Genomic DNA, 23,815 nt, shown 5'->3' with positions numbered 1-23,815 from the left:
AATGTTATTGAAATATGTGCCTTCAATCATAATGATTTAAGATGAGCTACAATGTGGAAGATACATATCTCAAATTATGACTTTGAAAGTCTCTATTGAAAATCTTTTGAATCTGATTTTATATAAAAGCTTAAACTCAATATGATTGCTAAATAAAATCTTAATGTAAGAAAAACAGAATTAATTTACTTAAAATCTTGATGCCTTGGTTGATTGCTCCGATACGCATCCGAAACATATCATTACTTATCTTTAGAGTGTACCAATATTGGTCTAAATGATGTGTCTTTCAATGATCTTAATTGCAAACAAATATTTTTAAATATATGATTTTATTTTGATATTAAAAAGATTTATTGTGCTTCATGTATACATTGCTGAAAAACTATAATTAAGAAATTGAGTTCTATAAATATATATACTTCAATGATCATCTATATGTTTTTCTCTCCTACATTATTAAAGACTTCCATCAATATATATATATATATATATATTATTAAGAGAGTGAATGATCTTAAGTCTAGAAACATTTCAGCTCACTCAAATGATTCTTAAAAGAAAGAAAATGTAAATGCTTTTAAAAGAATTTGAGCTTCAAATGAATCATTTTCTGATTAATATTTCAGTACATTTTCTCAAAGATTAAGAGAAAGCATAACTTGTTCTTGAAAGATTAAAAAGAGTGATTGCTATAAATTTTGAATAATTCTAGATCACTCTACATTCTCGATATCATAGAAAAGAATGATTAAAGAAGAATGCATCTTTTGAGGGGGAGCTTTAGATATTCAGTATCTCATACCTTGATTTTTATGGATTGATTTTGATGAACCTCCTTATATTGCAAGACTTGCCTTAATTATATAATAAGTTTATACCTTGTGATGAGTTCTATAAAGGTTGTCTTATCTCAAACATTGAGTCTTATGAAAATAAGCTGAAACTTATAGAAAATATATTTTTTTTTGAGATTGACAATTTTATTGAACATTATCTTCAAATTTTAAACTCTTAAATGGAATGATCAATTGAGGGGGAGAAAGAAAATCTCAAAAGGAGAGATCTTATGGAACTTAATCGCATAAATCTATAACTAAAGGAGAGAGAAAGCATACTAAACGAAAAGTGATCCTAATGCTCTCCAATATGTATCATCTGAAATTTAAATCTGAAAATCTTTATGATACACCTTGAGGCTTATTATTTGGTTAATATATCTTATGTATAAATCATGAACCAAATTGCAATTCAAACAGTTGATCTTAAGAGCCTCTAACTTAATGAAAAAGGGGGAGAATAATGTGTTGAATTTTCTTGAGTATCTCTTAGAAAACCAATTTTTGGAATTTACTGATGAGTTCTTATTGGCTTGTTCTCTAGAACTTCAATTTTTATGCCAATTCATTATTATATGTACCAAAATGTGTTTCCTTTTTAAAGGATTAAAGTCTTTATAAGAACCTTCAAAGCTTTGAATTTTATGTATGCTCTAAGATATATCATAAATTGCATGAATTCATATTTTGGTATTTGTGCCCCAATGCTCTTATTATCATAAAAGAACCTTGAAGTCATTAAGAATTAATGATCCAACATGATGATATGTCTTTCAAATATATAAGTTTTGATCTTTTATTCTGAAAATCAATTAAATTGCTCTCATGTTGATAAAATACTTAATAGATTGGGCAAAAGGTCTTAAATGAACAAGCTTTCATACTTATTAAAGAGAGGTTAGATTTCCACTCATGTGTTTCCTTGAATATCATTTGTGGTACTTCTTGTATTAACCTAAGGAAGATTCCACCTATACTTGATTAGAAAACTATCTGTGGTATCAAACTAGAAAACTTCTTGAAATCACATTCGATGTGTTCTGCTCTGAAATTATCTTAATTGGCTCTGATCTATGCTCATTAATCTGATTCTAATATTATTGCATTGAGTTTTATGATTCATATCCTTGCAATAATTTGACATGCAAATCAGAGTACAATAAGAAAAAGAAATATTTGAGTATTCTTATCTTTGTGCTTAATGTTTCACTATCTTTTTGATGTTGTCAAAAAGGGGGAGAAATATCTAAGTATATGCTCATAATGCTTTGTGTTTTGCATTGAACACCAACTCAGCTTAAATTGAAATATGTTGATTGTGTTAAGCTGATTAAATCTAAAGCATTATCATGAAGTATGTTTTTAAATATATATGTTTTCTACTTCATGCAACTTAGCTATGTATTACTTCTAGAACACAATATATTTTATATTGCATATACTCCAAGTTTTGTCATCATCAAAAAGGGGGAGACTGATGACCCAAAGATTGATTTAAAGATTGATTTTGATGATCACAAAAACCTTGAAGTATAAATACTAATGTTTGTGTTGCAAGGAGAAAAATATTCATTTTGCAAGGAACATAGCAAGCTGGAAGAACACAAGAAGGCCTCCAAAGCTCTCAAGAAAAGTTAGAAGAAAGCCACACCTCATTGGCCCAAGATTCAAGTTCAAAGGCTTCAATTTAGAAGAGCAAGTTTTAAGAAAAATTCAAAGGAAAGGCACTCGAGTCGACTCCTACAGTTCCGAGTCGACTCCAAGGAGCAACAGACAGCCGGACAGAAAGATTCATCTCAGAACCTGTCAACGAGTCGACTCCTGAAGAGCGCGAGTCGACTCCGATGCTTGCCGAGTCGACTCCAGGGTAGTACGAGTCGACTCCAGGGAGTCACAGACAGAAAGACAGAGAAGTTATTTTGGACCCTGAGAGCCGAGTCGACTCCGGAGGAACTCGAGTCGACTCCGATGGTTGGCAGGTCGACTCCAAAGGAAGCGAGAGTCGACTCCCAGTGTGATACAAAGCAAAAGTCAGAGAGCAACTTTCGGACACTGAGAGCCGAGTCGACTCCCGCAAAATCCGAGTCGACTCCCGCAAAATCCGAGTCGACTCCGAGGCAGCGCAACCCCAAAGACAGAAGACGGTATTTTCGTCTCAGAGAGGCGAGTCGACTCCAAGACAGTTCGAGTCGACTCCAAGGCAGCGCGACCCAAAATACAGAGGATCAGTTTTCGGGCTCTGAGAGCCGAGTCGACTCCAAGAGAATCCGAGTCGACTCGAGGAAGAAAATCAGAAAATATGTCCTCTGAATTCATGGGATGAGCCGACTCCGAAAAAGCCAAGTCAGTTCCAGATGTTGGCGAGTCGACTCCGGGTTAAGTCGAGTCGACTCCCAGTCGAGGATGCACAATAATTCAAATTTGGAACAGTGGCCGAGTCGTCTCCAGTAAAGCACGAGTCGACTCCTGCAACAGACGAGTCGACTCCTGATCGCGCGAGTCGACTCCGATCCCAACGGTAATATTGTCAGGAAGTGCAGACTGTGTCCAACGGCTCTATTTTTGTCTCTAACGGCTATAATCTTGTTTCCACGCCATCAAAAGCTATAAAAACAAGAGGAGAGCTAGGGGAGAAGTTATGGAAGTGGGAGAAAACATTTAGGAAAGAGATTACAAGGGAAATCTCCCATAAGCACAAAAAGGGCCATTCAAAGTGAAATAGAGAGAAGAAGAGCATCCAAGTGAATTCCAAAGCTTCCTCTTCATCCGTGTGCTGCCTCGGTGATCCTCTACTTCGTGCCAAATCAGAAGAGGGTGAAGTAAAGAAGAAGCCGAGCTCCTTCATCTTCAAAACTCGGTTGAGGGCTTCTCTTTACACTATTTTGTTTATATTGTTATATTTGCTTGTTTAAGAAGCTTTGATTTGTTTTAAACTTTGTTTTTAATATCTTGTAACTTGATTCAATCAAGGGATTGAATCAAGGGGTTAAGGTTTGTTGGTGAGCCAAAGGGAAAACCAACGGTGAGAGGTTTGTTGGTGAGCCTAGGTTGAAACCAACGGTGTAAGGGTTTGATTGTGATCCCGGAAAAACAATCGGGGTGGTTCTAGTCGGTGAGCCTGGGAAAACCGACCGAGTTCGTTGTGCGCTCGTAAAACAACAAGTTGGGTTGTGAGCTTGTAAAACAACCGGCTGTAATCTGTAGGATTATAGTGAAATTCCCAAGAGGTCTTGGGGAGTGGATGTAGGTGCTGGGGTGCACCGAACCACTATATGTTTGTTGTGTTTGTGATGCTTTTTGTCATTGTCTATCTTGCTCACTTACTTACCTAGATAAATTGCATGCTTAACTCTTATCCGCGCATCCTTTAGTTGCAAGCATATTAAATTTACTTAATCAAGTCTCATTCGATAAATCAACCTATTGCTAAGTTTAAATTCCACTGTGCAACTATACAACTTAGCATAATTAATTGAAAAGTGTTAGAAGTAGCTTAAAAGTTTTATAAGACCCAATTCACCCCCCCTCTTGGGTTGTATCTACTGGGCAACAAGGTTTGCTCTATTTGTTTTGTAATTCATATGGTGTTGGACTGCAATTCCAATAGTTCCATTGTTTGTTTTGGAGAACTATTGGTATTTGGTTGCATCTTTGTGATAAGCTCACACCTTGTGTAGCCTAAGCATTACAGTTGCATCAAAACTAGTCTTCATCAAGGCTATGGATAAGTATCAGCCAGCTACTGGTTTAGTATGGTATTGCTACATACTGTGCTGACTTGAGTCAAACTGGAATTAGGGGGAGGGAGAGAGAGTGGGGGAAAGGGAGAAGGTGAAAGGAGGGGGGGGGGGTGGGAGATGGAGGAAGGGAGGGACGACGGACCTCCAATGTCGATGTTGTCTCGGTGGCTCCGTGTTCATCATTGTCGGCAGTGGCGATGAAACCCTAAGGGGTTGTGACTTGCCAGAGGTGAGGATGATCGTGAGAGAGGGGAGAGGGAAGATGGGGGAGGGAGAGGAGGATCGGGAGAGAGGTGAGGAAGATCAGGAGAGTGGGGAGAAGGATTGGGAGGAGTGGTGACTTGCTACTCAAGTTATAAACCACCGAACCACCAAAGTGCCTGGTTTGATCCAGACAACTAGAAATGACTTGAAATTAGGTGGAACAAAATAGTTCACCCTAGTTCAGGTTGGTTCTTAGCTGAGATTAAATTGAGTAGTCAAACTGTTTTGGTTCCGACGATCTGGTTTAGTATGCCTGAACGACCATCTAGGATGGTGTAGCAATCCTTGGTCACCATATGCAGTCTGTCGTTATAGCTTAATTAATCTACATACAACTGTTTAGTTATTTTATAACTTGATAAATTTATATAACCAAATAAATTTTCATTTTTGATATTTATTATATTCTAAACATATATTGCCAATTCCTTTATATAGAGACAATCCTTAAAATCTGATTATATTTATTTGCAGATCACCAATAAATTATGGGTCATGGAATGCAAACAAACTAGAAGCGATGAATTTATATAATTCATCTTAATAAGCCTGTTGAAAATAAACACCGGAAAAGGCAGGAAGTCTTCTCATCAAAAATTTTATTAATCCACAAAAGAAGTCATACAAGGAGGGGGATTTCCTGCCTTACCCCCAAAATCCTGTGATCCAAAGATGTCCTTCTCAACAAAAAGTGTGGGGCGATGTTTTTTTTTTTTTTTTGGTGGGGGGGGGGATGGGCGGCTGGGGGGTTGTCCTCCTTGGATCTAACATATCTTAAGATAACAACTACAAGAAAACCAACACTATCCGATCCATGGTCTGTCGTACCGGTCGGTACGGATCGGTACCGGCCGGTACATACCGGTACCGGACCCTACCGGTATGGTACAGCTACATATTTCGGTACCGAACCGTACCGACCGGTACGCACCCTATATATTTCAGTACCGAACCGTACCGACCGGTACCGGCGCGTACCGGTCCGGTACCGGCGCGTACCGGTCCGGTACCGGCGCGTACCGGTCCGGTACCGGCGCGTACCGAATCGGTACCGACCCATACCGACCAGTCCGTACCGGCTCCAAATTTTTTTTTTTGGCTTTTAGCCCCATCGATACAGTACCGATTCGGCTTGGTTTGGTTCAGTACCGTATCGGTACCGATGCCCACCGGTACATCGGTACAATCGGTACCGCGTACCTTGATCCGATCCTTCGCTATATGGGCTTGATTCCAGCGGCTGATCCCTTACTTCCGAGCCCCAATCATGATCCCCACGTTTTCTCTTTCACCATCCTTCTATCTTCAAAAGCATATTTTTGCATGAAGAAATTATAGCTGATGCAACATCATGACTTCTAATACTAGATATGTTGAATATAGCTTGAAACCAATTGTAAAAATCTGTTGTACTATGTGATGAAGAACATCGGGGTATAAACGATCTTGTGGTTAAAATACATAACAAATCATGATTTATGAGACAAATGGAACATGAGACTTATAAACATTCATATTCTGAGACATAATAGTTTCATTATAACACAATTTATATTTCCAGTCTCATATAAACCCATTTAAAGCAGTTCATGAGACATGTTACAGCCACAGCCAACAACATAATATTGTAGCAGCTTGCTCAAAGCTTCAAATGAAGAAATAAATTGTCAGAACAGCAGCAACCCACCATCACTATAAATCCAGTGGGTCCACCACAAACGTAAATCAGCATCATAGTCCAATGACTTAGAACATCATTCCAAATAAATAAAAAACTTGGGCAGTAAGAGGTTCTCTCAATGAAGCATTTATTCCAAATAATCCATGCACCTGCAGTTTAAGCTAGACAATTAGACAGGTAAGAAGCTTTTTCAATAATAAAAAGGCCAGAACACAAATAAGCCTGTCAACTAAATCATAAGAATATGATATTATAAGAAATACCAGAGGCAAGCCCAAGTCACTTGGAGCTAAAGCTAGCATCACAACTATTGTGGACAAATTATACATCTGTCATATAGTCAAAATAGTATGCTCATCATAACACTAGAAAGCAGTAATAATTATATAATCTGAATATAAGAGGCTCCTTGACTGATAAGGACCTGCGCAGGACTGTACATACTGAACAACAAGACTGTAGGCCCAAAATATAATTAACTTAAGAGACAAGCCAAGAGAACCCAAGGAATACGGCCACAAAACATTACCATATAAGCCCAATGGCCATCAAATACCATCATAACCAGCATATATCTAACATAAGCATATATAAATTGACTAATATTTATGAGTTCGGCTATATATATGAAATGTCTAAAACATCAAATGTTTGTCAAAATGATTGCCTACAAGAGCATCATAAAATCCAAAGTAAAATTTTAGAAATATTCTGGAGTTAACCCATACAAATGCATGTAAGTTTAAAAGAACATCCACATGCTCTTACAAAGCAACATTCTCTTGAGAGAATTTACTTCAACCCAAGGTTCCTTGAATCGGTACTGGCGGGGTTACTAGCTAACAACCGTTTCGGCATATTATGGATCTGTACCATACCGTTTTGGGGCATACCGACATAGGGAGAGCTGGAGAGGGATGGGAAGAGAGAGAAAGAGAGAGAGGAAGAGAGAGGGAGAGGGAGGGGGAGAAAGAGAGGCCGAGTGAGAAGCCTCGACAACCCTCATTGATGGGTTGCCCTTGTTTCATTTTGAAATAGGGAATCCTTTTTTTTTTATGATTTCGAATTAAAATCAGCAAATGGTTCGTTGACTCACTTTCCCTCTCTCTCCTTTCCTCCCTCTTAGCCCTCTCCCTCTTGCTCGCTCCCTCCCTCCCTCCTTTCCTCTCTTCCTCTCTCCTCCCTCTCCCTCTGTAGGAGCTCGAATGTGAGGTAAGGCTTAACCATTTAATAATATCAATTCGAAATAATTTCTTATTTCAAAATGAAACAGGGGTAACCCTATTGATGAGGGCTTCAAGTCCTCTCTCTCTCCTCCTCATCCCTCTCCCTCCTTTCCTCCTTCCCTTTCTTCCTCTCCCTCCCTCCCTCTCTCTCTCCTCCTCCATCCCCCTCCGTAGGAGTCGAACACATGGTAGGGCTTCTGTTTCGAGCCAATGGAATAAATCATGCCGGTAAACAATTGGTCCAGTTTGGTACACGCTCTGAATTAACTAGTTCGACACGGTTAAGCAGACCTTGCTTCAACACATACTATTTAAACATTACTATCATCAGAAAGTATGGAGCATGACTAGAAGGCCATCACATGGGACAATCAGTCATTGTAGTTGGAGGTCATGTACTACTAAATCCATGCCCTTCACTTGGCAAGGATCTGAAAATGAATGCCCTTGCACCTCCTCCCCATAATAGATGCATCTTTCTGTCAGACCCTTTTGGCATAACGCTTCACTATATTGTTAGCTTTGGTTTCTTGGATGGCTCCTGCAGCTTATACTATGGTAATCAACTCAGTAGTAATTAGTAAAGCATTAAAATGACAGCTCCTTTTCCTGTGGCATGCATGGATCTCACAATAGAAGTGAGAACAATGTTTTATCTGCCCCTTCAAGGTGGACTGGCATATCATCTGCCTCTGTATCATCTAAAACATTTATTTCCCTCTCAAGATCCAGTGCTTCATTAAAACGTTCTCCAAAGTCCTCATATATGGACTTTGTAAAAGATCCAGTGGCTTGGTTATCCCCATAGATGATCATGTACACCTAATTCTGTTTGATTGGTTTGTGCATACATGGTTCAACATTTGAATTTCCCTGCATTTTGTTGTGGGACAAGTTTAAGCACACATTTACCTTGCAATATATATCTAGTGAAACAAATAGAATATTTGTTTCATATCACCTTCACATATTCGTCCTGAGTTGGTCCCTTACTTCCTCCAATGTGATAATGTTTAACTCCTCATTTCACCCAGCCCCTCAGCTCCATTTACCTTTTGGTTCTATCATATCAATTCATGATTGTTCTAATGTGGTGGATGATATTTTCTCATGTGAAGTCAGTCTTAAAATCTCAGTTTGCGATGCCTATGGCTGCATTAGTTGCTTGCTCCTTGAATGTTATGTCACATTGAATCCTGCCATGAACTCAATCCACTGGAAGTGGGATGATTAAGTTATACACTGTAGAAAATCAGAAGTATTCAAGTCTTAGGCATAAGAAAATTAGCAGAGTAATAGAGTATATTGTAGCAAAAATAGAAAAAAAGATATAGATTAAGAGAACAATAGATAGAGAGCAAGGGGGGAGAGAGAGAAGGGAGCGAGGGCTGAACCTGGCAAAAACTTCTTCCACACAAAATAGCTCAGTTGTCTTCATAAATTAGTCACTTTACATGAGGCCCATGTTTATAGACTTTGTAACAGTTAAAAACCTTGCTTGCTATCCAAGAAAGGTCTCTTAGATTATTTGTTAGGACCCTAGGACTCTTTTCATGTAGGTTGACTGTATAAAAGACTCCTAATCATTATAAAATTTTGCTACATCCAACTTTCCAAATGAAAATAAAAAAATAGATCCTAACAAAACTAGGACTCTTGCACACCAATCTCACTCACACCAATCTCGTTCAACATCTACCATTCCTACTGGGCCATAGGTACCAAAGTGCCTTGAAACACATGGGTTGGAAATTAGCCATGCCTGAGGAGATTATTGCTTAGCTACCAATAATGCTTGGGTCTTGGTTCCTCATAATATCATACATGAATGTGGTTGGTTGCCATGGGGTTTTGAAAACCTGGATTCAGTCTGATGCTGCATTGGAATGTTTGGAGGCAAGACTTGTGGCCCAAAGATATAACAAAATGCAGTCGAGTGACCTTTTGCTCAATGGTAATTCTGACTAGTATTTGGGCTGTCCTCACTATAGCAGTTGTCAAAGGATGGTCCGTCTGGCAGTTATATGTCAAGAATGCCTTTTTTACATGGGCATGTTGTAGATCCAGTATCTATGCATCAAACACGAGGCTTCTAGATCCAAACCTATCCACATGTGTGCCAACTTCAGTGAGCCTTATATGAGCTTAAACAGGTGCCTAGAGTTTGGTTTGACCAATTTAGCTCATTCGTTCTTGGGTATTGTCTTTATTGCAACATGGGAGACTCTTCTCAGTTTGTATCCAAACATCTTGGCCACAACATTATTATTCTATTGTTAAGCAATGAAATTATTATGTCCGGTTGTACTCCATCTCCTCTTAATGATCTAATTTGAACTTCGTGATAGATGTTTTCTATGAAGGACTTGGGCCATTGGATTTCTTTCTTGGGATAGAGTTCCACTACACTCTAGGTGGACTTTTTTTCTCCAAATTGACTATGTTTATGATATTCTGAGTTGTGTTTATATGCAATCTTGTGAGCGAGTTGCCACATTGATGGTGACAAAATCAATGAGGACCACAAGTAATGGGGCTCCAGATCTAGATGACACTCCGTATTGGAGTATGGTTGGTGCGCTCGGTCGTGATTTGCCCAGTTTTTTCTAATATTATGGCACTTCCAATTCATGCCCAATTCTGCAATTGGTTACTTCAAAACAGTCAAGCATATTCTTCGATACACCAATGGTACTCTCCGTCTTGTTCTATGAATTCTTGCTAAAATCAGCCTTTTCTCTTTACCTTTTCTGATGTTGATTGGATTGGGTGTTTGTCCACTCATCATTCTACTATGTGTTTCTTGCTTAAATGGCATCTCATGTGTGCCAAGAAACAGCCCACTATTGATTGGTCTAGCTGGAGGCAGAACATCACACAAAGGCTTCCACAATTACTGAACTCACTTGGATTTCTTGTGCTTTGGCAACATTTGTATTTCTCAACTCAAGCCTTCTACAATATTTTGTGACAACTTGACAGTTTTGTAATGACAGTGGTTCCAATGTTCTATGCTCGACCAAAGGCATTGAAATATTAACTATTACATCTATGAGAAGTTGGCTCTTTGGTTGCTTATCACTTGTTTTGTCCCCTCTCAATGATGACTTGCAGATTTTTCCCAAACCTGTGCATCATAATATCTTGCATGGTTCATGCAAAAAACTAGACCTGCAGTTAGGCCATTAATGTAGTTTCAGGGGGGAGTATAGAAAAGGAAAGGCAAAATTTGAAGATTCAGATTCACCAAAGAGCTACATGAAAAGCTGAACTCAAGGAGTATTCAAGTTCTAAACATGTTTTCTGTGATAAACCGTTGTCATAAATTTTGAGAGAGTTTGAATTTCAAATTTCAAATTAGAATGATAAAATATGAATTTCCTATTCTTCTTTTTGAATTCTTGTTCTTTCATTCAATTTGTTGCATACTTTACCAAAGTAGAAAGGCATTCTTTTTTCTTCTTGTTACATACTTCACACGTTATGAGAGGAACTCATTATTTAATTTTCTTTAGGCAAGCCTTTGGCTAACTGTTCATGGTACTTTTAGCTGGTTCGAAGTCTAGTTTCTCATCCCATCCGCCCACCCCCCTGCCCAACCAACAAAAAAGAAAAAAGGTTAGTGTGGTCATCTAGTTTTTACCGCTATGCCTCAAACAGCTCATTATGATGCTGTTCTTTATCTTTTCGGTTACTTCAACAACACTGTCACTCTGAGTTTATTCTTCAATTCCTTGCATATTTTGATACCAATGAATGAGCGATGCTACACTGGCTATTATGTATTCTTAGGTGATTCCCTCATCTCTTGAAGGGCCAACAAACATGCTATTGCATCTTGTTTAGGTGTTGAGGTGGAGTACTGTGCTATGACAGATATGGCCTTAGATTGTAACAGATTGTAACAGATTGCGCTGATGTGTTTTAGTGAGCAGATTGTAACAGATTGCGCTGATGTGTTTGTAAAGGGGAGAAATCGTGAACAAGGTCTGTCAAATAAAAACAGAATTTGGAAAGAATATTTAAAATTTTTCTGAAATAATTGTTGCTACATTACTGTTTCCTTTGTTATTATCTAAATTTTGTTAACAAGAATGCATAATAGGTTTGACCCTTGAATTGTTTAATCGAATCTTCTTGGTTGACTATTGATACTCCCTGCACATGCAATATTTTATGTTGGCCCATAACAAGCTTGCTGTGCCCCTGTTATGTACATCTGGGGTATCTTTATGCATGAGGTTCCTAACACGTGTTTCAATTGCTGTTATATCAACTTGTCGAGACTTTATCAGTTTGTCCTTTTGCAGGTACATGCTTATTTCAAGACCTCAGGAAGCACCATCTCTGCTGTATACTTTGGTAATGATCTTTCTAGGTTTCATTTACTTTAGCAATTTTTAATATGACTGCGTATGGTGCCACCTGATTTTTGTTTTTCTGTGTAATATGTTGATATGGTATTTAATATTTCAGCAAATAATCTAATGATAGGGCAGACATTTGTCTTTGTGCTATCCTACTTGATGGATTTTAATCCAGAGCACTAATTTACCGCTGGTGGCTGCACCGCGGGTGCTGTTGCATGTTCCCTACGTGAATCATGCATTCTACTGCATTGAATGATTAAAAATTTTGTACTCTTGAAATAATTAAGAATAATTACCTGGTCTGTAATATTGTAGAGTGAAAGATTCTGCTGTTAAGTTTTGGATATTATGCAGAATTGCAGACAAGAGAGCTGGTTAAGCACTGCAAAATACTTCGTAGATGATGTGCCTCTTCTTTTACAGTCAGAGGATCTTAAAACTGTTCCTCAGGTTCTTTCTCTTTTATTTCAACATCTACCTGCAAATGCTGGAGATTTTGTTGCATGGATTGCTGAAGTTCGGAGACGAGAGGAAGATGGATCAAGCTTGAGTGTAGAGGAGAAAGGCAGGCTTGCTATTAAGGTCTTGATTTGTTCAATTCCTACATTTTCCTACTCATTAATTTTGTTTTTCCTGAAAGTTCATCAAGATCATTGTATTTCAGGAAAGGGTACTGCAAGAAGTTCGTGAGACCAAACTTTTTAAATTTGTGACAGAGTGGTCATTTTCTGGGGGCTCATGTTGCAGAAATGAACCATCTGTGTGTGACAAAGATTCCTTACCTGAGATTGCTGCAAGTGTCTATTGTCAGGGGGCAGAGTTATTAAACAGCAGAGATGGAGCAAACCAAGAGTTATGCTGTAGAGGAACAAGTATTGAATCCTTGAGGGCAAAGGAAGACCTGCCTATGACTCTTGTCTCAGGCAAAGTGGTATCAGGTGGCAGAGAGCAACTACTAGATGTGCTGGTTCCAATATCACTGGCAAATTCAAGTTCTTCCGGCTCTGGTCTGCACAACTCAACTGAAATTCATCCAACAACCAATGATCTTTTAACGGTGCTGTTACTGGCCTTGCCTTATCATACATGGCTGGGTATTAAAGATGAGAGACTGCTGGCCAAAATTCAAGATTTTTTTTCAACTGAGAATCTTCCAGATATTCTTCAAGAAGAGGTTGGTCATTCTGCTCTGCCTTCTCCACCCAAGCACACGCACCCACACAGACACAACACACGAGCGAATCTTTTCACTAGTTCAACCCAAAAGGCTGGCAGTTACAGTCCTCCAGTTCCTTACATATCAACTTTACACAAGATGGTTCCATTTTTTCTTGCATTATATGGAGCCAATCTCGTACTCATTAGAACTTCTTGGCTTTATATGTTTTCTTCCCCTCTGTTAGGAGACTTTATATACTGCTATTTAGATTCTTAAAAATTGTGTTTTTGACTAATTGATCAGATATAGGCTGCAAATGAACCATGCTGTCAATGAATTGCTCGGCGCTGGCCTAATAACAAGCTTGATCAAGCTCATTTGTTTAGGAGATAACCCAATCTCAAATAGCATTTGATGCTTGTCTCATAAATGAGCTGAGCCTGAACACTCTGGGCTTGCAAAAATAAATAGAAACTCAGGTGAAGTTCGATAACAAGCTTGTCAAGTTAACAAATATTACAAGCATGACAGCTGTTGTCACTTGGGCTCATGCTTGGATACTCCTGTCCTATAACTTTGCAAGCCTGAGCAGCCTTGGTACTTGGTTCAACTTGTTGCACTCCTAATCACATAGGAAATATCATATTTTGCTTCATTGCATTTAAAGCCATTTACTGGATAAGGTTTGCTGCATTGCATATTTTATGTTTGTCAACTATTGGCAACTTCTATTAGTTCAGTTTCTAAAGATTTATATTTTTACAAGCTAGCTAAATTGGGATCTAAAGGCAATATTTTGAACTAAGCAAGGGGAAAAAAAACTTTGCCATATATAAAGGTATTATAACTGGTTGATGAATTCACGCAATCTATGGTATGTATCATAGATTATTGTGCAAAAAATACAGATTTATATGGATATGAAAAATCCAATGGTTTTAGCGAGAAACCCATGATTTATAGGAGCTTCCAGAAATTCCTGAGTCTTTTTGATGGCGGACAACTGCAAGGGAAGAGGAGAAGGAGGAAGAATAAGGAAGGGAGAAGGAAGAAGAGGTTATATAGACGCAGGAAGAAGAGAAGAGGAGGAAGAAGAAGAACAAGTGGGAGGCTAGGGTTTTTTTCATTCAATCATCAAATCCTCATACATGAGAGGGATGGTCTTTATATAGACCTTACATCTTGACCAAATCAAGTAATCAATTGACCAAATCAATCAATTGATACTGACTAAATTTGGACCTTTACATCAATTAATCTCTTACCAAAATTGGTCCACTAAATTGACCCAATTACATAAACCTAATTGACTAGTCTAATAACAAAACAACTAACCAAATTGACTTGACTAAGATAAAAAGCAAATAATGTAATAAAAGAAAATAACTCAGACTTAAATAGACCCAATCCGGGGGCTCAGGATCATCTGAATGAAGGGCTCTGATGTCCTCATCAACTCCTCTCGGATAGAAAAAACTCGACCCCATCGAATACAGGTCTGGCCGGCTGTCGTACTGTTCCAGGAGATCGGGGTCAAGGCGCTGCAATTGTGCTCTGAAAATCCACGTCACGTCAGACCTTGGTCGACCTTTCCACCGAACAAGGTAACATTGGTAACCACCATTCCTGGTTGACATAACTTGCTCATCCAATATATGTTCTATTTGTTCTCTATGTGCATGAAATTTGGGAGGTGGTGGCTCAAACAGCAGGTAATAGGTCAGGGTGTTCAACATGGGCAGGTATATCAATAAAAGGGTCAGAAGGCATAAATGTTGTCTTTTTGTATGAGACTAAATCTTCAATATTAAATGTCGCACTAATCCCATAGTCATCAGAAAGATTCACAACATATGTATTTAAACTAATTTTTTTAAGACTTTGAACGGTTCTGCACTACAAGCTTGCAATTTCTTAAACGTTCTTGAAGAAAGTCGTTCAAGCCTAATTCTTATCATGACGTAACCTCTTTCACTTAACTCTTTATAACATCTGTGTAAATCAGCAAGAAATTTATATTTTAAGTTATTAAAGTAAATGCAATTGTTGATTTCTTGATGCAATGAATGTGGATGTGATGCAAATGATTGTGCAGACTCAAAGACTATACTGATGAGACATGGAAAACAGGTCTATGAGTTGCCTAGGTTTGCAATCATGCACCACTTCGAAAAGACTCATGCCTATGGACTTGTTAACCAAACTATTATATACAAACTCAATTGTCGGTAACATTAAATCCCAGGTCCTAGCATATGCATTCGGGTTGAGCCTATGTTGTGGAAGGTTGGGTAGAGATGCTCCATAAACTAGATCAATTGCGTGTTGGATATCACGCATCGGAGAAAGTGCATCCGAAAGATCATCAGGGACTACAGAATGAAAATCCTCTAGAAGGAGAACTACTACAAGGGAATGTTCAAGGTTGGACTCCGCATTGGTATCTTTAGCCACAAGTGCCAACTCAGGTGACTGGCTCTCAATATCTTGCACTACCTCTTCTACAATAGTAATGTGAAGTGGCTTGGTTGTACTTAAATCAATAATTTTCTTTGGAAATCATTTTGGACAAAGTCTAATCTTGTAGGTTCGTCTTCAAAGTCTTCTACATAGTCTTCTATATCTGCTTCATAGACTTTTTCGACATATTCAATCTTTTGGGTCCCAGCTTCTGGTTCAGTAATCAGGTAAGTCTTGGTAGGGCATTGGGACGCGATGTGGCCGAACTTTTGGCACCAGAAGCATTGGGTTTGGCTTCGAGAAGGAGGGTTGGAACCTAATATTCCTTTTTCCTTATCAGTTGAAGGATTCGGGACAGGCATCGGGAAGGTCCTAGTCGGTGCTTGGGTTGGGCCGGCCTGATTAGGAGGATTGAAAAGTGGTCTAGGTTGTAGAAGATAATTTTGGTTAGGTTGGGCTCCTGGTGCCAGTGCTCGAGAGTTGATTGGCCTCACCACAGGTAGTCTTAAGAAACTATCTACATCTTGAGCCAACTGGTATGCTTGGTTAAGAGTGGTAATCTCTTGAAGGAGTAGTTCTTTCTGGATCTCCTCGCGGAGTCCTATCCGAAACCTGAGAGGGTAAGAGTCTTCTCTTCTATTACACCGCACTTCATATGAAACTTCTGAAATCGTGCGATGTAATCAGCAATCGTCGATGTCCCTTGAGTTAGTTTCTACCACCTATCCATAAGGCGTTATCGGTACGAAAATGGCAGATACTTCTTATTTAGCTTTTCTTTCATATCCTCCCATTTAGTTATACGAGGAATCCTTTGGTCTCACGCATATGTTCAACATTATGCCAGTACCAGTGAGCTTGCCCAGTCATCTCGTTCCACTCAAGGTAATTGTTCATGGCCGCTCTCCAATCGAGATACACGCTTGGCTCGAGTTGACCAGCAAAGGTAAGGGCCTCTACTTTTACGGTACGCAGCAGCCTCTCATCTAGATCGCGCTGGTGATCGGGAGGTGGTTGGTTCCTAGGGAGATGGGGAAGGGCTACATGTGGTGCAACCAAACCAAATTTCGGTTGTACTGCAACGGGTGTCGGCGGTTTAGGGGTCCTAGAATTCCGCACGAACTCACAGACCTCTTGCATGATTTCTTCCTTGTGAGCTCGTATAGCATCGAATTGGTCCAGGAGGAATTCCAGGACTTCGGAGTCCATGGTAGCTAAGGGACTTTAGGTTGGTCGGCTTGGTACTTCCTATTACTATGGGTTGACATGCAATGTTAACACTATATATGATGATGTAAAATGCAATGTCACTAATGAAACCCTAATAAATATGATGCAGGACCAAATTTGATGCAGGACAACCTACTAATGCAATCTATTATGATTTCAGAGATCAGCAAGTTTTCACAAGATTAACTTAAAGTTTAAATATTGCTGATTTTTACTTCGGTTATGCGGAATTAAGGATTAAGATTATTCAATTTAAGAAATTAGATTGCAATCAAGTATTATGGTTATTCTGATTCTAAAGTAATATGATCGAATAATGTTGAGAAACGTCCTATTACTAAGGTGTGCTAATTTAATATCAAGATTTAATGGATAATAGGACCGGTTCGAAAGTGAAAAGTTCAATGTTCTGAATTTTGACAACAATATAAGTTTTCAAAATGTGGCTACATGCAAGAGAACTAGAACATAATTAAATGAACAAACCCAAGAAAAGTGGAAACCTATCACCTATCGAAAAGCAGACGACCAGAATGTATGCTCATAGGCTGGGGCGACGATCGGTGTGCGAATGTGGGCGCGGCCTGTAGACTGGGCGTGGGAACGGGGTGCGGTCTCTTGGCTGGGCGCAGAAGTGGAGCGCTGATGTCGGCTGAATGGGTTGTGGTGTTGGGCCCGAAAAGGCTAAGCGGAGTGGGCGTCTGGGTGAGGGTATGCCTCGGTTGAGGGGTGGAGGCTGTGGAGGAGGTTAGTGATGGATTGGAGGGGGAAGCTCGGGCGAAGAGAGGCGCATGCAGTGGAGAGAGGCAGAGGGGTGCGGTGGCGGCACAGTGTGGCGGCGGTGCGGCGCAAAGGTGGAGTGGCGCTGCGGTCGGCCGCGGAGAAGGAGGCGCACGGGGCTCGGTAGCGGTGGGGAAGGTTGGCCGGCGCGGCGACGCTGCTCGTCGGGGAGGGCGACGACGGCTCGGAGGAGGAGGTGCTTGGAAGAGGCGGCGGAGCCGGAGGGGGGCGCTCGGAGGTGGCGGCGCTCGGCGACGGGCAACGGCGGTTGGACTCAGTCAGCGGGGAGGCACTGTGGACAAAACGGCAGCACCTCGGCGGCTTAGCGAAGACGGCGTCGGCAGGCAGACGATCGGGGAAGAAGAACAGATAAGGGTTTTTTTTCCTTTTTTTCCCTTTTTTTTTAACTCAGACCCGTTAGGATTCGGGTTATCGGGTTTGACTCGACTCGATACCTGTACGGCCCGCACGTGCAACTCACGTGCACTGCTTTTTTTTTTTGGGCAGATCCGGGCTACCGAATTGTGGGTTAACGGGTTTAGGCCTTGCCCGTTAATCCTTTCTTCAACCTCCCGATGGTTTCTGGAGGAGGGCTTCCGATCCTTGCGGCTGCGGCTTCTGGGGGGGGTGGAGGGTTGCAGTGGCTGTACTGGCGACGGGAGACTCCGGCAGACGGTGGCGAGCCTACAGCAAGGCGGTCACGGCTCCGGCAGGCGGCTTCCGATAGTGAAGGCGGAGGCGGGGTGGTGTCGGTTGCGGCTTGTGAGGCCCGAGGATAGGGGGTTTGGATTTTGTGGTAAGGTCGGGTGGTATGCAGAGGAAAAGATGAGGAGATGAGGGATAGCAAGTTGGGGCTCGTCGACCTGTGGTGGGGAGATGTGGAGGCCGAAGGGGTTTTGGGTGTTAGGGATGGATGGAGGATGGAAGGTGGCGGATGGGGTAAGACTCGGCCGAGAGGAGGGATTTTGGTGGAAGCTGAGAGAGAGAACAAAAAGAGGAGAATAAAAACTGGATCGTGGCTTTGGTAGCAGGGGCAAAGCCGGCCTGCTCTGATATCAAGCTGGTGGCGGACAACTGCAAGGGAAGAGGAGGAAGAACAAGGGAGGGAGAAGGAATAAGAGGTTATAGAGACGCAGAAAAATTGAAGAAAAGAGGAGGAAGAAGAAAAACAAGAGGGAGGCTAGGATTTTTTCATTCAATCATCAAATCCTCATACATGAGAGGGATGGTTTTTATATAGACCTTACATCTTGACCAAATCAAGTAATCAATTGACCAAATCAATCAATTGACACTGACTAAATTTGGACCCTTATATCGATTAATCCTTTACCAAAATTGGTCCACTAAATTGACCCAATTACATAAACCCAATTGACTAGTATAATAACAAAACAACTGACTAAATTGACTTGACTAAGATAAAAAGTAAATAATGTAATAAAAGAAAATGACTCGGACTCAAATGGACCCAATCCGGGTCTGACTTAATCCGAGGGCTTAGGATCATCAGAATGAAGGGCTCTAATGTCTCCATCACTTTTCTATTAGTGCTCTGCAGAAAGAAGCTCTGCAAAAAGAATAAAAGTGACTGCTTTGTTTCTGTATGTAGTGATGTGCAAGTGTATATACTTCATATATGGAGCCAGGATTTTTCTCATACTGGACTGAAAATGCGGTTGTATGCCTAGATAAGCTGGGTCATTAGATGGGTATGGACAGATCAGAGCAGATGCGAGGAAATCAGGTGCTGATGTTAAAGTTTCGAAGTTACATCTGTTTGCATGCTTGTGTATGATTACCATAACCATGAAGTCTTGTCTCAATATATCTTCACATACTTGTGGGCTTGGTATTTGCAAATTACAATTTGCTTGATTTGTTGGTTGGAATTTGGTTACTCAAATTCTCATTCCATTGACAACTTTTGAGTCTCCCTCAAATGGAGTAGAAGCGCCCTACTCAGAGGAAAACAAATTTGGAAGACAGTAAGGTTCTGATTTGGTCTAATGGTTGATTATTAGTTTGAGAAGTACAATCAGATATAAATTACAATGAATTTATGAAGAGTAAACTTCTTTTAGAACTTTCAAGTGGCAATTGCTCCACCTGGCTCAACCACATCCTCAAGAGTTTTTTTTTTCTCATCTTTTGAGAAGTCATAGTGCCTTGATCTTTTATAAAGGAATACCCTTCAATTAAGGAGTAATTTGCTCCTTAGAACTATTGCTATTTGGTCAAATGGTAATCAATGTTAGCTACATGAATTTAAATCCAAGTCCATCCATGGAGTCTGTTACAGTTTGCACATGCTGCAGAAGCCGTGAATGTAAGCTCATTATTGCTAGGAAAGGTGACCGTCTATATGCCTTGAATTCATTGCTTTCATGGGGATGTCGACTGGTTCTTTATTGCTTTGCTTAACTCTGACAGATCTCAAACACATTTTCTAAAGACTAGTTCATAAACTATACCACAAATGGCAAGATGAAGCATTGTTGCTATGTAAAACACATTGTTCACCTGTTCTTTTGCATCTTTTGCTCTCCTTTTAGAGTACAAATTTTAACTCTCTTGCATGACACATGGCAGGTTCTACACTTGCGACGGCAGCTTCAATTCCTCAGGAGATGTAAAGATAAAGAGGCTGATGATTATCTTGTTCTTGCTTCACTCACCTGATATCATCATTTGGGACCTTCAATGACCGTTGAGGGGGTATTATTTTCTTAAATTTTGTTTGGTAAAGAACTTGAATTCCTTGAAGTGTAAAATGTTCTAACTAACAAACCAGGGTTACTGATTTGGATGTGAATGTTTATCTTGTACTTGCTAATAGATGGAACTCTAATTGTATCTTACTTATCATACAATTTGTGCTGATTAAAAATATCAATATTGATGAAGAAAGAGGCAGGAGCTGCATGTCTTAAGAATTTGATCTTGTAGATTTATGAGTTACATCTACCTCGTTATATTGCTGTGATGACCTATCATAGGGTAGCCAAGGTTGGACTGCCAGCGACAACCGCTTAAAGCAAAGAGTACAATTTATTTATACAACATAGTGGTAGCTTGTGAGTGAGAATGTCATGCTACAAAAATAGTATATAAATATTATATGAGGTGTATCAGCATATAAAATACCAAGCATTGCTGATGCGAGCTTACTGTATTGGTAAATGTTTTTTGATGCCTCCCCTCCGCTCCTCTCCACTACCCTACTCTCCCTTTCACTTCCACGAGGAGCCCCTTTTCAACCCCAATCGGCGGCGGGCCTGCTGGCCTTGGACATTCCAACCACTAGTCCTCCTTCATTAACTTTTGTGGCGCTCGGAGATGTAAGCCCTATCGTCAACAGAAGCAAAAGAGCACCTGAGCATAGGACTTTTAGCCTCCCTCACGATTTAACTACTAGACTATCATTGGATAATCTCTAACTCCAAATTTTTGGAACCTATGGGTTATAGGCCCGCCATGCTATGCCATTTTCAATCTCTAAATTTATTATGTTGGTGTGTATGTGTGGGCTCTTACTAAGCTGATTGCTCAAACCAATCCTTTATTTTTTCTTTTAGAGTTATAGGATACTTAGCTATTGGCTACAGATTTGGGATCTTGATAAGAGAATGAATAGTTAGAATATCATTGATGTCAGTCAAATAATTTAAATTTGTAATTGAACAGCTTTTATTGCTTGTGAATGATGGATTATTTTATATTGTTATCAAATGAATGTTTATATCGCCAATAGCATTGAGATTGTGATGCATTGACAGACCTTGTGTATTCTCTCGGGCTTTGCGGTGGTGTCACATGATTGACCCAGATGATGGGTTTGAGACATGACACCTTCATGCTCCGTTCTTTCCGGTTAGACATTAGTGGCATGTCTGTGAACTGCATGAACCTACCAGGAACATGCATGCTTTTTTCTATCCTAGCGAAGGATTCAATAGCCACAGTTAGCATGTATTAGGTATATAATTCTCTACTTGTAAATATAGTACTTGCTAATATTTATATTTACAAAGTTTAACATTCCCAAATGATCTTCAATTACCTAGCTTATTTATAAAATTGCATCAAGTATATTAGTTCTACCTTAAAAATAAAAAAGTTCCCTTAGGATCTAAGTAAAAATTGGCAACACTTAGTAGAAAGGAATAGTAAGTATCTTGAACTATGGTGATAACTTCCAAATTTGAGTGCAAAAGTAAGAGGCAGTCTTTCATTTCTTCAAAAACCATAATTCTATTATCCTCAAAAGATCAACTCAAAGGCTTGTTATAAAAATCGAAACCACTTTCTGGCGCGCTTTCACATAATATTTACTAATAACTTATGATAAATTTTGATGTATGACATTTCATGATATATGCTAAATATTTATTACATACAATTGTAGAACCTATGTTGCACCAAAATTCTATGAGAAACATGGGTTTTTTAGGTAAGATAGCACAAACATCTAATATTATATGACCAGTCTCAAAATGGATATTAGCATCTGGTACTTAAAAGTCCGAGCAATACCATCTTGATAAGAGGCATCGTAGGTTTGGTAAACTTTTCAAGGTATGAGGAAATCGATGCCCACGAGTTCGCTAAAGCACACTTCCTATCACGTGAGACTGATCTTCGATCAAACCTGAGATAAGTTCGGGCTATAAGGCAACGCCATGGCATGGATTGTTCGGGTGTTTGTCCAACTTTTGGCTCCATTTGCTCTATATTAGCTATAGAAATATGGAGATCCTTCCATCCACATACAACCTTCCAGCCTAAAACTTTTTTATACATTACATGATAGGATCTTTCTTTTTAGTCATTTGACTTGTAGTCAAATTCTCTGAATCAATAACTTAAAGGCCTATTCTGGAAGATCTTATAGGCAGTAGCCAGGGCATTTTGGACATTGTTGTCGTCCTTCGTGACTGCAGAAAGTCGGTGGTTGGATACATTAAGCAAACCTTCAAACCTAATGGTTTCTAACTTCATCCTAGGACTCCTTCTAGTCCGACTTTTTTAATGTTAGGTGGTAGCATGTCAGGCTCAGCTAAAGCCGCTCACACAAAGCAACTTCATCTGCAACCGCCAAAGCAAGAGGGTAGGGGTACATTCAAAATTCTGCTACTCAAATGGATTCTTTAATGCTCCCGATCTGTGTTCTTTAACCGACCAATCTATAGCTGTCGAAACAAGCAAGATTGGGATGGTTTGTCAATAACAAACCCTGTGACCTTTTTCTTCGTTCCTCAAATCTTCTTTAGTTCCATCCAAGCTAAGTTTTGTCTGAATCTTCATGGAAGAAGAAACGGTTCACTAGCCACTGCATCCAGGGGTCCAACAAAATCATTAAACCTAGCAGCTACTCACTCTTTGATCAGTAATTCACCGACTACTAGATTGGTAAAGAATCTCTCAAAATACACTTTTTAATCAGTGATTCATGAGCTACTACATTTAGGGATCCCACCTTACTCTCAAACTTGGTGGCTCGGTTGATTGGCACTCCTATAGGCTCTTCTTGCATACAAATTTTGGGGGCATCAGGTCCTCCATCCACCAAGAATATTTTTTTCTCTTATGCGTAAGTATAAAACTGAAGATTGTGAGGTGTTTCTACCATATAATAAAAAACTAGAATTAGATCTTGGAAATGATCGACTCCAATAGATGCTCATCATAAGCTTTTCTTTTTCCTCCTATTCCTATTGATCAGAAGCATCCAGCAGCGCCACGCCAGTATAAAGAGTTAAGCTACTAATTTCTCCATATAAGTCAAGAGATGAAAACAACGAAGCCAAGCACGATCGAAATAGGAGGATTAGCAAGGAGTGAGGAACGAAGAAACTTATTACTTAGTGATTTATGGATTTTTCATAGTCAAACTATTAACATAGATTTTTGTTGGAATTAGACAAGGAACCTTGCCTTTCATTGGGCTCTTATCTTTGCGCTCATCGGAGAATATGGGTGCCTCTTGGCTTCCCATAGATCATCCCAACACTTTTTTCCTTCATTCATTTTATCTCTCTGCCGACATCATAGTAAATACCAATT

General features: G+C 39.7%; 1 protein-coding gene across 6 annotated transcripts in view; it reads left to right on the top strand.

Moving 5' to 3' along the window:
* LOC103723014 (glutathione gamma-glutamylcysteinyltransferase 1-like) overlaps nucleotides 1–20,685 on the top strand; it is a 40,328-nt gene extending 19,643 nt beyond the window's left edge. For 5 of the 6 annotated variants that reach the window (XM_008813797.4, XM_039119462.1, XM_039119461.1 and 2 more), the window contains 4 exons: nucleotides 12,061–12,112; nucleotides 12,475–12,702; nucleotides 12,785–13,294; nucleotides 20,342–20,685. In XM_008813797.4, coding sequence (XP_008812019.1) covers nucleotides 12,061–12,112; nucleotides 12,475–12,702; nucleotides 12,785–13,294; nucleotides 20,342–20,431 — 880 coding nt within the window. In that variant the 3' untranslated portion in view covers nucleotides 20,432–20,685. The remainder of the gene's footprint in view (nucleotides 1–12,060; nucleotides 12,113–12,474; nucleotides 12,703–12,784; nucleotides 13,295–20,341) is intronic. The other variant, XM_026799938.2, reaches the window with a different exon arrangement.
* Nucleotides 20,686–23,815: the final 3,130 nt, after the last annotated feature.

Source organism: Phoenix dactylifera, unplaced genomic scaffold (assembly GCF_009389715.1).
Source record: "Phoenix dactylifera cultivar Barhee BC4 unplaced genomic scaffold, palm_55x_up_171113_PBpolish2nd_filt_p 000555F, whole genome shotgun sequence".
In the NCBI taxonomy this organism is placed as follows: Eukaryota; Viridiplantae; Streptophyta; class Magnoliopsida; order Arecales; family Arecaceae; genus Phoenix; species Phoenix dactylifera.
The sequence above is the reverse complement of the archived record's forward strand: the minus strand, read 5'-3'. Positions and strand labels throughout refer to the sequence as shown.